This window comes from Sander lucioperca, chromosome 12 (assembly GCF_008315115.2).
Source record: "Sander lucioperca isolate FBNREF2018 chromosome 12, SLUC_FBN_1.2, whole genome shotgun sequence".
NCBI classification, from domain to species: domain Eukaryota; kingdom Metazoa; phylum Chordata; class Actinopteri; order Perciformes; family Percidae; genus Sander; species Sander lucioperca.
This window is the reverse complement of record NC_050184.1, coordinates 8,262,560-8,278,277: the sequence shown is the minus strand read 5'-3', so window position 1 is coordinate 8,278,277 and position 15,718 is coordinate 8,262,560. Positions and strand designations below refer to the sequence as shown.

The 15,718-nt window shown below is 37.2% G+C and overlaps 1 protein-coding gene across 11 annotated transcripts in view; it reads right to left on the bottom strand.

Annotated features, from left to right (window-relative positions):
* Positions 1-15,718, bottom strand: part of prdm16 (PR domain containing 16) — a 187,674-nt gene that overhangs the window by 586 nt on the left and 171,370 nt on the right. For 8 of the 11 annotated variants that reach the window (XM_031286468.2, XM_031286465.2, XM_031286469.2 and 5 more), the window contains 4 exons: positions 15,326-15,497; positions 11,945-12,202; positions 11,261-11,441; positions 6,967-10,425 (listed from right to left, as the gene is read on the bottom strand). In XM_031286468.2, the coding sequence (XP_031142328.1) occupies positions 10,291-10,425; positions 11,261-11,441; positions 11,945-12,202; positions 15,326-15,497 (746 nt within the window). In that variant the 3' untranslated portion in view covers positions 6,967-10,290. Of the gene's footprint in view, positions 1-6,966; positions 10,426-11,260; positions 11,442-11,944; positions 12,203-15,325; positions 15,498-15,718 lie in introns of those variants that run through there. The other 3 variants (XM_031286466.2, XM_036008261.1, XM_031286473.2) reach the window with 3 other exon arrangements.

Here is a 15,718-nt window from a genome sequence, read left to right as displayed (position 1 = left end):
CCTAGAGATTTCATCCGATCAACTTCAAATTTGGTCTGTGCCATCTTAAGACGTTAAAGATGAAAAGTTATTAAAAGAAAAACTTTTCGTCATAGGGCATGGCCGTGGCGGGGCGGCCATTTTGTGCGTTTCGCCATCGAAACAGGAAGTGGGTGTAACTTGAGTGTACATTGTCCAATTGGTTCGAAACTTTTCAGGATTCATAAGAGTCACATCCTGACGACATCTACATGCTGATAATGGCTCAAAGTCATAGCGCCCCCTAGTGGCAACAGGAAGTTGGCCTAAAAGTCAAGGTGCTATACTTTAACGAACTCCTCCTAGATATTTCATCCGATGGACTTCAAATTTGGTCTGTACCATCTCAACACCTTAATGATGAAAAGTTATTAAAAGAAAAACTTTTCGTCAAACGGTGTGGGCGTGGCATGGCGGCCATTTTGAGTGTTTAGCGATAAACGAGAAAGTAGCTGTAACTACAGTGTACATTGTCATATCTGCTTGAAATTTCCCACAATCAACAAGACTCCAGGCCTGAGGACATATACAGGCCAATATTGACTTTTGGTCATAGCGCCCCCCCACTGGCAACAGGACATCAGCCTTGTATGACAAACATCATCCAGTTTACATGAAACTTAGAATGTGTGGTCTAAATATATATATATATATATATATATATATATATATATATATATATATATATATATATAAATACTGAACCGCCCCCTATACTTTAACCACGACCATTTACTCTTACTTTTATGGCTTTTGAACCGTTTAAGGTCGACTCTTGTGTGAGGTATCATTGAACTCAGCAGAGAGTTCCTTTATGATTGGTGATAGTTTGGCCAGCCTTCCTATGCGTTAGCCACGCCCCTTTTGATAACTAATGACCTGTTTGATGTAGAGTCTTGTGTGAGGTATCATTGAACTCAGAATAGAGTTCCCTTTTCATTGGTCATGGTTTGGCCCGCCCCCTATGCTTAAGCCACGCCCCCTTTCATAACTAGTGACTCATTTAAGGTAGAGTCTTGTGTGAGGTATCATTGAACTCAGCATAGAGTTCCCTTTTCATTGGTCATGGTTTGGCCCGACCAAGCCGGAATGAAAACAAGCCAAACTGAAATAGGAGTAGCCTACGAGGCTATTTTTAAAATGTAAGGAGTAGAAAGTACAGATAATTCCGTGAAAATGTAAGGAGTAGAAGTAAAAAGTCTGCTGTAAAATAATTACTCCAGTAAAGTATAGATACCCCAAATTTCTACTTAAGTAAGGTAACAAAGTATTTGTACTTCGTTACTTGACACCTCTGGTAACCATGTTATCCAGTACATCCAGAAGTTGTATTTTCATCTGTACTTTTGTAACTATAATGTTCCTGTAATGTTTCTTTCTGCATTTCATTCACATTATAATTTGATATTGCTGTTGTTTCAGGCGTTGATGAGACAAGCTCAATTCAATTCAATTCAATTTTATTTTATTTATAGTATCAAATCATAACAAGAGTTATCTCAACTTTTTGTCTAAATGTTCTAAAATACCATGCTTTATCTCAATGTTAAGAAACACTAAACAAAATATTGTATCATCACCTGGATCCAGATAAACACCAGAAACTTACTTGCTCTTTGGACCAAAGCTTCCAACCAAACCACCTCACTTTTACGGTCTGATTGTTTTTTTTATATTTTACTTTTTCTTTAGAAATGTGAATGGTCTTTAATGTGAGAAGGTAAATTCCCTCTGTTCCTTCAAATGCATGATAACATAGCTGTGTTTTTTTATGTGTAAGTATCTTTATCAGTACCAGCAAGTTAAGGTCTCATTTACAGTTATCCTGAAAGTTGGATGACAAAGCTTCGCAGCAACAATAATTTGTACATATTAAATACATTGTATTGTTTTCATGATCTCTTACATTTGAATAAAATCATAATCATATCCTCTTATTGCTTGCAGAAAAACAAATACATGTGTTATATCTGTTTGGGAATAACAAATGTAAGATGAACTAAAATTATTTTATGGTGGAACTGTAGTTAGACCCAATAATCAAAAATAAATTATACTTTTTCCCACACAGTGAGTAATTATAATGTGATTTAAAGTGGTAGTAATCAATAAGATTATAGTGACCAACATGGTCTATGTGAAAAAAAGTCATAAAAATGTCATAGTATAGTTATCGAAAAAAACCATTAAAAAGTCATAATAGGCTATGGTATGTCGAAAAAAGTCATATAAAAGTCAGAGTATAGTTTATCGAAAAAAGTCATAGTATAGTATGTCAAATAAAGTAATAAAAAGTCATGATATAGTATGTCAAAAAAAGTCATGAAAAAGTCATAGTATAGTGAGTCGAAAAAGGTAAAAGTATAGTATGTCGAAAAAAGTAATATAAAAGTCATGGTGGTATGTCAAAGAAAGTCGAAGACCATGCCAATTCCACACAAAAAGGCCCAAGTCTGGGATCAAAAAGGGTCAAAGTATAGTATGTCGAAAAAAGTAAAAAAAGTCATACTATATTTTATCGAAAAAAGTCATAGTATAGTAAGTCGGAGAAAAGTGATCAAATAAGTCTGATATGTCTAAAAAAAACAAAACATACTAATGTATGTCGAAAAGAGTCATAGTATAGTTTTAAAAAAATGTAATAGTATAGTATGTCGAAAAAGTGATAGTATAGTATATCGAAAAAAGTCATAGTATAGTATGTCAAAGAAAGTCATAGTATAGTTGCCAAAAAAAGTGAGAAAAACTCATGTATGTTGAGAAAGTGATAAAAAGCCATAACATAGTACGTCGAAAAAAGTGATAAAAAGTCATAGTATACAGTAGTATGTTGAAAAAAGCCACAGTATAGTATGTCAAAAAAAACTCATAGTATATTATGTCAAAGAAAGTGATAAAAAGCCTTAGTATAGTATGTCCAAAACAATTATAAAAAACATAGTATAGTATGTTGAAAAAAGTGATAAAAAGCCATAGTAAAGTATGTCGAAAAAAGACATTGTATATAGCATGTCCCAAAAAGTGATAAAAAAGCCAATATATAGTGTGTCAAAAAAGTCATAGTATAGCATGTTAAAAAAAGTGATACAAAGCCATAGTAAAGTACAGTTGAAACCAGATATTTACATACACTTCAGAAAAAAACTAAAACTTTTATTTCTTTACTGTCATACATTAAATCAGAGTAAACTTTTTCTGTTTTAGATCAATACATATTAACATATTTTTTGCATTTGTTAAATGTCAGAATCGAGCAAGGGAGAATTTTTATGTATTTTTTTTTATCACTTTCATCAAAGTCAGAAGTATACATACACTTCCTTAGTATTTGGTAGAATTGCCCCGAAACTGTTTCACTTGGGCCAAACGTTTTGGGTATCCTTCCACAAGCTTTCTACAATAGTTTGCTGGAATTTTGGCCCACTCCTCTTGACAGAACTGGTGTAACTGGGTCAGGTTTGTAGGTTTGCCTTCTTGCTCGCACTCGCCTTTTCAGTGCCACCCACAAATTTTCGGATTGAGATCAGGGCTTTGTGATGGCCACTCCAATACCTTGACTTTGTTGTCCTTAAGCCACTTTGTAACTAATTTGGAGGTATGCTTGGGGTCATTGTCCATTTGGAAGACCCATTTGCATCCAAGCTTTAACTTCCTGGCTGATGTCTTCAGATGTTGCTTCAATATAGCCACAAATTTTCTTTTCTCATGATGCCATCTATGCCATCTATGCACCAGTCCCTTCTGCAGCAAAGCAGCCCCACAACATTATACTACCACCCCCATACTTCACAGTTGGGATAGTGTTCTGAGGCTTCAAAGCTTCGCCCTTTTTCCTCCAAATATACCGTTTATCATTATGGCTGAACAGTTCAATTTTTGTTTCGTCAGACCACAGGACATGTCTCCAGAAATTAAGATTTTTGTCCCCATGTGCAGTTGCAAACTGTAGTCTGGCTTTTTTATGGTGGTTTTGAAGTAATGGCTTTCTTCTCCCAGAGTAACCTTTTAGCTCATGGTGGTACAGGACTCGTTTTACTGTGGATAATGACACTGTCTTACCAGTTTCAGCTAGCATCTTCACAAGGTCTTTTGCTGTTGTCCTGGGATTGATTTGCACATTTTGCACCAAAAAACGTTCCTCTCTGGGACTCAGAATCCATCTCCTTCCTGAGTGGTATGATGGTTGTACATTCCCATGTTTTTTATACTTGCGTATTATTGTCTGAACAGATGAACGTGGGACCTTCAGGCATCTGGAAATTGCACCTAAGGATGAGCCACACTTGTGGAGGTCCACAATTGTTTACCTGATGTCTTGGTTGATTTCTCTTGATTTTCCCATGATGTCAAAGAAAGAGGCTCTGTGTTTGAGGTGTGCCTTTATATGCATCCACAGGTGTGCCACCAATTAACTCAAATGGAATCAATTAACCTATCAGAAGCTTCTTAAGCTCAGAATGGAATCATCTGGAGTTTTCTTTTTGTTTAAAGACACAATAAACTTAGTGTATGTATACTTCTGACTTTGATGAAAGTGATTAAAGAAATACATAAAAATTCTCCCTCCCAAGATTCTGACATTTAACAAATGCAAAAAATATGTTAATATGTATTGATCTAAAACAGAAAAAGTTTACTCTGATTTAATGTATGACAGTAAAGAAATAAAAGTTTTTGTTTTTTTCTGAAGTGTATATCTGGTTTCAACTGTATGTCGTAAAAAGCCATACTATAGTATGTCGAAAAAAGTGATAAAAAAATGCCTTAGTATATTATGTGGAAAAAATTTATAAGAACTCAAGGTATAGTATGTCAAAAAAGTCATAGTATAGTATGTCAAAAAAAGTCAGTATAGAATGTCGAAAATAGTCATAGTCTGATATGACATAGTATGTCAATAAAAAGTGGTAAAAAAGCCATAGTATAGTATGTCAAAAAAAATGATAAAAAGCCATGTATGTCGAAAAAATCCATTGTACAGTATGTCGAAAAAAGTGATAAAAAAGCTATAGTATAGTATGTTTAAAAAAGTCATAAAAAAGCCATAGTATAGTATGTTTAAAAAAGTGATACAAATTCATAGTATAGAATGTCGAAAAAAGTGATAAAAAAGTCATGGTATAGTATGCCGAAAAAAGTGATAAAAAGTCAGTGTTGCATGTCAAAAGTAGTCATGGTATAGTTTGTTGGAAAAAAAACAATAAAAAAGCCATAGTATAGTATGTCGTAAAAAGCCATAGTACAGTATGTCGAAGAAAGTAATAGTATGTCCAAAATAATTATAAACAACCATAGTATAGTTTGTCCAAAAAGTGATAAAAAGCCATAGTATAGTATGTCCAAAAAAGCCATTGTACAGTATGTCCAAAAAAGTGATAAAAAAGCCATAGTATAGTATGTCAAAAACGATAAAAAGCCATGTATGTTGAAAAAAGCCATAGTACAGTATTTTGAAAAAAAGTGATAAAAAAGTCATAGTATAGTATATTGAAAAAAGTGACAAAAAGCCATAGTATAGTATAGTATATCAAAAAAGTCATAGTATAGTATGTCGAAAAAGTGACAAAAAACCATAGTATATGTTGAAAAAAGCCACGTCCAAAAAAGTGATAAAAAAGCCACAGTATAGTACGTCGAAAAAAAGTGATAAAAAAGCTATAGTATAGTATGTCATAAAAAGCCATAGTATAGCAAGTCGATAAAAAGTCGACAAGTCATAGTATAGTATGTTGAAAAAAGTGATAAAAAAGTCATGGTATAGTATGTTGAAAAAAAAGCGATAAAAACGTCATAATATAGTATGTTAAAGTAAGTCTGGTAACAATACTGTAAATGCTGCAGCATTCACACAATTAGCACTAACACAAAGTACAGCTGATGCTGATGGGAACATATGTTGTCTTGGTCATAAACCAAACCACTGGACTAATGAAGATGTTGACCTAATGATGGGCTAGATGAAAAGTTACAGGATCACAGAAATGTTACATTTTATCCTGAGGAGAACTTAAATGTTTGTACTCAACTATTTACTGTAGCTTTGGTATTTGTTTTGGTGTTGTTTGTTAAATCAAAGAGTATTTCCTACATCTCAATTGTGGTTCAGCAAAATAAAAGCTATTATATTCATTTATATTTATTTATTTATGTATTTATGCACAAACAGCTAAGCTGAAAGAACTGAAGTTACAGAAGACTAGAGAGGCAGAAATGGACAAGCTAAAACAACAACTTCAAGGTATTGTGCGCAGAACATCATGACTTATAATAGTGTATAATTTAGCTAAAAAAATACAAATACAAGACATGTCATCTTAGCCTACTCGTCAGGAAAATTGAGACATATGAAACAAAATCATATTATAATGTTTTTCACCTGCTTAGAAAAGGTGTACTTTTTAAGTTGTCTTTTAACACTACATTTTAACTAACTTGGATGCAAACTATTTTAATAGAATAATGTTATGACTTAACTCCCACGCTATGTAAAAATGTGTTGTTTAGACTTACATACAGCTGGTGCAACAGCCTGCAGAAACACAAACTGTTTAATAAGGCTTACTGTTGGGCTGACATAATGATTATTAAATGTTCAGAATGAATGTAAAACGTAGCAGTAAGTAGTAAAAAGTTGCCCATCGATTTCCCAAAGGCCAAGATAACTCTTAAATAGCTTGTTTTGTCCAATACGCAGCCACAAATCCTAATTTATTCAACAGAGAAAAGCAGAAACTCCTCACATTTGAGAAGCAGGAATTAGGACATGCTCGTAATTTGTTCTTGAAAAATGGCTTGAATGATTAATTGACTAATTGTTTCAGCTTTAGCTGGCATTAAATAATAAATTATAACCTGGAAGGAAAACACCTGATGGGTTGTCTTCTTTGTTTACCCTTCACTGATCATTTTCAGGCACTTATAGCTCACAAATACAAAGTGGGCGTGTCATTTAAAAAGCACACAGGTTTTATTGCATATCAATTTCATGTATAAATTCTTCATAGCATTGGAAAGATTACATTTGGTATACATCGCTATTCTACAGAATTAACATCAGAGTCATATCTTTTCAATGAAATTTCTCTAAAGTACATCTTCAATAATCACAAGCATCAAAAGAACTGCAATTTTCAGAATTGTTCAATATTATTCTACAATCCTTTATTGTTTTTCATTATGTCTTCTCCCACAAGTCTTTTCTAATGTCTTTCAGAGCCAGCTGCCCAACATCTGTAAGGCAGTCAAGAACTTGAAGTCAAATCTACCAGACTAACCACATGTACAATAAGTGCATCTACGGATTCATTTTTTTCTTTTCTTTTTTTTCTCATTTTTTAATTTGATACACATTTCACAAATGGACATCATTATGACTGCTAAACACGTCATGCACAATATCTTTTTTTGTTTGTTTGTTTTCAATAAACATAACAGAGGCGATATACAACTCAGATTCAAACAAAACAAGCACCATCCATTTAAACCCATATTTTTCAATGATTTGTTTTCTTCAGACAAATGCAGCATTGCTTTTCTTTCTTTAAAATACTATACAGTTAAAAAGAAACAATATGTATATTTTTACTTTCTCCTGTAACAGTGGGGGGAAAACAGCAACCATGTTCTATTATGCTGAAACATATTTCAGCGACCATCTGCCTGAATACTTTCTGAAGTTGGCAAAATGGAATACTTAAATGCCTTCAATTCCTTTGCTTTACACAGCGCTTACTTATTACAGTAGTCCATGACATGAATTACTACATATAGTCAACCTAAAAACTTAGCAACCCAAGCCTTTACATTTTATAACCACGACTTGGGAAAACAATGTGTTTACCATGAATGAAATCTCATTCAGTATAATTATAAAAAAAGACGTCTGTCTTTAGAAAAATGAGATGATGCAGCAGTCCTAGCATCACACTACCACCTGCTGTCATGAATAAAAATTACAGTGCTTCTGTTTCAGATTTTTCATATCTCTCCATGTCGAGCTCGAGTTGCTCATCTACTGAAAGTGAAACTAGTCTGAAAATGTATCTGTGTCCTATGTTCTAGAGACCTAAGCCTGAACATGTTATGGCTTGGACCCATATGGTTTAAGTACTAGTTTGAAAATACAGCATCAGGCCTAGCTCTGAGAGTCCCAGTATACGCAGGGAGGACCAAGGCAACAATGATCAACAATGCTCACCCCCCTGCTCCTGCAGCTATCTACAGTTATCTACAGTTAATGACTCATGCCCCCCATGGCACAGCTACCTTGTAGACCACATGGAATGAGTTTTTAGTATGATCTCAGAAGAACAGGAAATATAAAGTTAAACTCATGATCAAGTATTTCTGTTTTCTCTGTCAAGAATTAACATTGTATGCATGTGTTAGAAGGACCAACCAGCATAATTATGAGGTCCATTTTAACACTATCTGGGGTTTAGTTTACTCTCTCTTTTATTGGCTTTTATGAGTCCTCGCCTTCTTTCTTGCATAATCTGAAGACCAGATGTTCATGCAGACGTGGCTGTATGTTTTAGACTTTTGGACCATGTAATATAGGTAACTAATTTAAAAAGGGTATTCATTGTTTACACTACATGTATCAAATGAAAAACAGAGGGGAAAGGGAGCTTGATGTGGTAGAAACTGGTCAGATTCAATAATAACAATGTAATGCCCTTTTCTGACATTTACAGTAAAAGTTGTCCAAGTCTGCCCCCCCAACTTAATACTTGAACAAGACACATTCAGCATACTGGGTAAAATGGTTGGACTGAAATAAGAAAAAAAACTAAACACTGCAGTATGTTACAATGCCAAATAGGATCTAAAGCTAACTAAAGCTATTTTTCACTATAAATAAAAACAATTAATTTCATGGGTTCTTTCCATTTTGGCACACTAACGCATCAAAACCAGAGATTCTGAATCTCCCTCACGTTCTGATAGGTGTTCATTCCTTCAGTATCAAGAAAAGAGGAATAAAATGACATGCCTTCATTTTCACTCCTCCATTCATGACAAAACAACCAAAAATAAATACATACACACACACACTTCTGAAATCAAATATATAAGAGCGTAATAAGAAAAGAAAAAAGTATGACAGCAAATGCAAGCCCCTTGGAAATGAAATGATTGTCAGAGAACAAAACATTTTCTATGGGTTATTTGGCACATACCACTCTTGCTATGAACATCTAGGTTATTTTGTACATCATATGACAATATCATACAATTTTGGTCCTTCTCTAAAATAATTATATTAACAATTTAGCACTGTGGTGCCTACAACAAAACAATACTGTGGTATCTAATAGGAGAGAAAGTAAATAAAATTAACAAATGACAATGAAATAAACAAGCAGAGAAAGACGTTCCTCATTTTTCGAGTATGATTTAAATTCATTTTCAGCATGATCAAATTGGGTAACCAATTACAATGGCTAGTGTCCCAGATAGCTCATCAAAATCACCAGTTGCTGTGCACATTTGAACATTGAACATCATTTCCATGTAATCATTCAAAAATCAACAGTCTACTGGTACGGTCATTTCCTCAAGTAACATTTAGTGTGGTGCTATTGTTGATTCTGCAGTTATACTGAAACAAGATCAGTAAAGGAGTCACCTGTGATTGGTGGGGAAAAACTTGGAGACAATAGTGCACGCGCCCACTATGTTCCTGGTGAAACAACACCACCTTGTGGACATGCAGTGCTAATGCAGTGCTGATGCTGCAGTGCTTGAAGTAGGCGGTGTACACAGACTTTAGAGACGTACTAGTCATTAAGTGTCTTTATGAGAGCCTTACATAGGGTCTCTGTGGTGCTGGAGTGGGCCTTGTGGACTTGTGGAGGATCAGAGTAATGCAGAGTTTCAATGCTGTTGAGAAGCATTCATCATGTCCTTCACATCAACAGGAGCTTAGCAGTGCTTTCATTTTGACAGAGTCTTGCGAGACGCCTCACCTAGGGACAATCTCTCCCTCCTTTCACACTCGCACGCGCACACGCACATGCGCGCACACACACACACACACACACACACACACACACACACACACACACACACACACACACACACACACAAATGAACACGCATATCCACACCAACATATTCTTTCTATCTTGAATGTATGTGACACTGAATTCTTCTCTGGCCTCCACGTTTCTCACTACTCATGTCCACTCAGTCTCTTGTTTCTATCCATTTGCGAAACTAATGTTCCTCCTACTCTTCCTCCCACTCCCCTCTCTCTCTCTTTCTTGTCTAGATGTGGTTGAGTGGGTGAAAGCTGCTCGTCTCAGACGGTCCACCTCCCATGCTCAGCCAAGCGTCCAGAGAGTTCTGGGAGGGCGCGTGCAAAGGGTTGTTCTCCGAGAGAGACAGCATCATTGCATAAGCCTGCAGGAGAAGACAGGTGACTTTTAACTAGAGGAAACTCAATATTTTGAAACACTCATTTTTAGTAACATTTCTCTTTGTCCAGTGACATTTTTATGACATACTAAAAGTCTGACCTTTTTTTATGACATTTGTTATGGCTTCTTATACTACTTTGACATTTTTTAAGAAATGAGAGGTTATGTTTTCAGTTTGGTTTGTTGGTTGATTTGTCGGGTTTTTTTGGCATACTGAATGTTTTTATGACATTTTGAATGGCATACTATACTACATTATTTTCTATGATTTTTCTTATACTTCATACCATGACTTTTCATGATTTCTTATGACATTTTTATGACATGCTATAGTATGACTTATTATATAACATATTTTACGACATACTATACTATGACTATTTTTAACGATTTGTTTTTACGATTGTCTGACTGCTTGTGTTTTTTGCTCCATTGAACTTCTTTGTAGCGATGTTGCCATGTTTCCAGAGCTTAAGTTGTAATAAAGTGTAATTGTCCTTTAATTTCTTGATGCTATATCTTGTAATTATATTAATACATTAACATTAATAGACTGTTTTAAGATCACAGAAAAGATAAGAGCAGCTTACAGGTAATATATTAGTAAGTGAGAGGAAAAGGGGGGGGGGGACTATTTAGGTACAGTTTCAGCCAATGTTAACTAAATGAACAGCCTTTTCTTTCCTCAAGCATCTGAAATGTGAAAGGATCCATCTCATCCCTTATCTATGTATTCTGTCCTTCCTCCTGTCTTATCAGAACAACATGTATTTCCTGTTCCTCCCACTTTTAGTCAATATCCAAAGCCAGTCATATACCTGGGTTTTAGCCTGCCTGTACAATGTCTCTTTCAATGCCTCCGACTCTAGTGAAGTGTTAAATAGGTCTTTAACATCATAGGGTTGCTCGTCTCTGGCTGCTTTACGTAAGCCCTCCAGGCTCTTGGGAAAGCTGGGCAGACCCTCCAGGTCCAAGAGAGAGCCCTCCTCCTCTATACACCTGCACACGAGGGATGGATGGATGGATGGATGGCAGAAACAGGGCAGTATGGATGGGTCGTTTGATGGATGGATGGATGGGTAAATGGAAGGATAGATGTAGGGAAGGGAAAGATGGAGAATTTATGCGAGGGAAAATGAAGGGAGGAAGTTAAGGTGAAAGAAAACATGAAGAGAAGAAAAAAGGAGAGGTACGATTAAAAAGAGGACAATTAGAGGGAATAAACTCGGAGAAGGAAAAAGAGATTAGAATAGGAGCTGGAGTCTTTTTTTGAGTTTTGGGTTTCTGTTTGGGGAACCCTCGTTCAGTCGATGTTTTACTTCTGTCTAATGTTTAATATTGGCATTAGTTATAATGAAAGAAGGTGTAATGGGCAGTTTCTGTTTAAAGGTTTGTTAGCAGATACAATGTATGGGGTACATTAGCTGTGGTTGTAGTTGTGTGTAGATTAGATTGTGTGGTTGGTGTAATTTGGTTTTCTATATAGTTCACAAAATGAATACCTGCGAGTGTGTTCATAGCTCATAGCTAACGGAGCCGTCTCTGTCTCTTCCTCCTCCTCATCCTCCTCATACACTCCTGTTGTGACAGGAGATGGGGACTCTGGCGCCTCGTCGTGAGACTTCTCCGTTAGGCTTCCTTCCTCCTCCTCCTCATCATCGCCCTCCACTTCCTCTTCCTCCTCCTCCAGCCCCTGGAGCCTTAGCTTGGAGTTGGACAAACTGTGGCTGGGTGGGCGTTCCTCCTCAGCCTGGTCTGATCTGCAGAGGGATCAAAGGTCAAAGTAGAGAGGAAGTGTTAGTAATGTTGGCAACTGTTTCTGAAACGACTGCCTTTTTATTCCTGTAATAAGGCATTGATATTTCAGAATAAGAAACAGCCATTTAGAGCTCATGTAAAGTTATGTTTAACTGGTCTGTGGCACTGCATGTTACAAAAGCAAAAATAAGTTGTTTTTGGCACTCAAAGCAACAGTGCATATGAATGTGAGCAGTCTATCAAGCCGATCACGGAGGGCCTAAGGAAAAAGAATCATAGGTAGTGTGGTAGCAATGGTTTTTCAGAGAAAGATGCATAGAGGAACTAAAAGGGAACATATCGGTGGTCCTACTGCAATGATGTAATTATCATTTTTATTGATATATATATAGATATATATAGATATATATATATCTATATATATAGTTTTTTTATTTACAGTATATATATATATATATATATATATATATAGTTTTTTTTTGTTTTTTTTTTACAAATTGTCAATACCTAAGCCTTATTTGCAAATTTAAATCACTATGTGCTCTTTTAATTTCTTACAAACAATAATTGAAAAGTGAGAAGGACTTCTTTTAGTTTGTTCTCTGTCAGTCTAGAGCTGTGTGGCTGTTACCATGTCCTGAATATCTAAAAGACATGACTCATCATCACAAGCAGCGAGCGAAACATAAATAATCTGTTGACAGCATGCACAGTCCAACTCCAGTGTCCACACAAACAACATGGCGTGCTGACAGTCTGCCTGGAGCGCTTTTCAAACGGCCCACACATGATTAATTGGCCTACTCCTCAGAAACAGAGCAGGAGATGGCCTGCTTCAGACCGGTTCCTCTACGCCCTGTAATGGTGGAACATTCTTTGTGTGACTGAGGAAAGACGATGGCTGATCTGCAAACAGGCTATCAGCACACCACCATTATGACCTGCCATCTGTACATTTTCCAGCCAGCACCCCAAACCCCCCCCCCCCTCCTCCCTGCCCCCCTCCCCACCTTCATCACCCCTAGACCACGATGTCATGGCTCATGATATCATTTCCTCGGGGACGGCAAATTTACCCCTTCCATTTTTTGCCACACAGTGGACATTTATCAACTCAGACAGGATTACCTCTGGGAAGGGGTGCACAGGGACAGGATTGGGTCACACACAGTGGGTGGGTAAATACGGGTAGGGGGACTTTGGGGGAGGGGGGGTTCTCCTCTTTCAATCTAGATTAAATATCACTATAATCAAATTGCAGAGCTGGTTGGCGGGGGAAAAGTCCATGCCTGTGCATGGAGACAAAATCGTAGCTCTGACATAGGGGGCCCTGGGTTTTGTCATTTAGTCTAAACACGTCAGTTGGGTGTTTGTGTTAGCGGGCTGGGGGTACGGATATAGCGAGTGGATGGGGGAAGAGCTCCATCATCAGTGGATCTCCTAGATAAATGCCTCAACCTGAGTCCCCCTCAGGGTACAAACTGCCAACCATTGTAGCCCAGTCCCAGACAAGGAACCAGCTCCAACTGTAGTTTTATCTAAACCATAGAGTTTGAGCCATGGCCTGGGTCCTTCTTCCGGCCCTAATTATGACCTGGCTTATGGTCCCGAGGAGAGAGATACCTCTTAGTCCCTTAACACTGCAGTGCTGTAAAATCTGTGTTCATCTAAATCCCCTGACTTGTTTGTTTGAAACTTCCCACCCTCAGAGCAGCAGTGCTGCCTCAGCATCTCCACAGTCCCCAGCTTGGAAACTGGTCAAACAAACAGAGCTACCAGGGACTTTTATTTTGACTGGCTATGATGCTAAAGAGAAGAGAAACTATGTTGCGAGGGCGGTTAAGAGCGATTACAGATAGTCATCCATGAACGTGTGTTTGGCGTTTGACTTCAGTCATTGAGGGAGAATAAACAGTGGGCTGTCTGGTGGGAGGACAGAAACCATAATACTTAGTCTCAATTACAGATATTAAAATGTCAGGCCAGCTTGTTGTGGATGAGACTCAGTATTGATCCCAGATGGCAGAGGGGCTAAGTTGCCACTGGGTCTGCTGGCCATAATGCATGTTGACAAGAGGGGGGGATGCTGGAGGAAGAGACAGACAAAGTGAGACTACCAGAAAGGAATTCACATTGAGAATGAGAGCAAGATAAAGAGTCAAGGATAGAGGCAAACCCCTGACTGAAAGAGAAAAACATTTCCTCCTCCTTTTCTTTTCCGATACCCTCTTCTTGCCTGAAACCTCTGAAGCTTCCCACTAACTGAGGTATTAACACTGAAAGCATTTCAAGACTTACAACAGGGAGCTGGCCTATTCATCCATGGCCAGAGTGACTGGCTTAAAAATAGACCATTTTCCTCATTTTACAAGTTATGGTTTTCAAGAGCAAACACACAGGGTGATCACTCCTGCCAGAGATACTGGTAAGCAGATTAATTTACCAACTACAGCGGCATACACCAGGTATGAATTGCAATTTTTCACAAAGACAGCTCAAGTAAAACCTTAAGACATGGCTGAAATGTATCAAACTGGAAGAAATGTGAAAAACTAATTTTAAAAAAAAATGATGGATGGTGTCAAAGGAGCTGCAATAAGAGCTTGTTTGTTTTATTTTTGTTCAAATTAATTAGCAGTGGCTTTTAAAAGTTGCAGTTAGATGAACTGTTAATATGCAGTATGGAATTGGAACACCAACTAATGTTGGTGACTAATGTTGGTGACTATTGCCATACACATTCAAGCCACTAGAGGGCACTGTGCACCAAGTATTAGCATGTATGCTATTGTGTAGACTAGAGGGAGAAGGAATGGGATAATAACTATGAGCACAACTGTTGTTTCACAAAGCTGGTGTGTGAGTCCCTGCTTTTCCATACCTGCCAGGACTACATGTCCTGATAAGGGGAGAGATATCAAAAATGTCTTCAAAGTGGGGACATTTCACCAGTTATTTTTGCTTTAGAGATAGGATTGCAGTTAGGTTTAAAATGATGTTGGGGTAAGAATCAGAGCTGTCATGAGAAGTAAGAGGGTTAGCCTCATGGATCAAATGTAATCACTGAAGGTCTTTGCACAAATGTTAATACGAATGTGGTCTGTGAGAGCAAGTTTTCCGGTTACCTCTTGTCCGAGGAGCTGGAGGCCTGGTTCATCTCACTGTTGGAAATGAAGTTGCGGATTTCTGAGAAGTATGAGTCCTCCTTCTCATCTAAAAGTGCATGATTGTCTGGCTCGGAGTTTGGGGAGGAGATGGTGGTTCCTAGGTTGGAAAGCATCCCGGACTGTTGGCTCACTGTTGGGAAAAGCATGCAGACATTTACATTCACAAATACACATGGACATGCACACCAGCCACACACACACACACACACACACACACACACACACACACACACAACCAAACAAACACAAGTGATTAGTTTGATGATCATCAGACATATACATAATAGATGAGATTAAGGAAAATGCTAAATATTATGACAGTTATTATACACATTATTCAGATTTTAATAC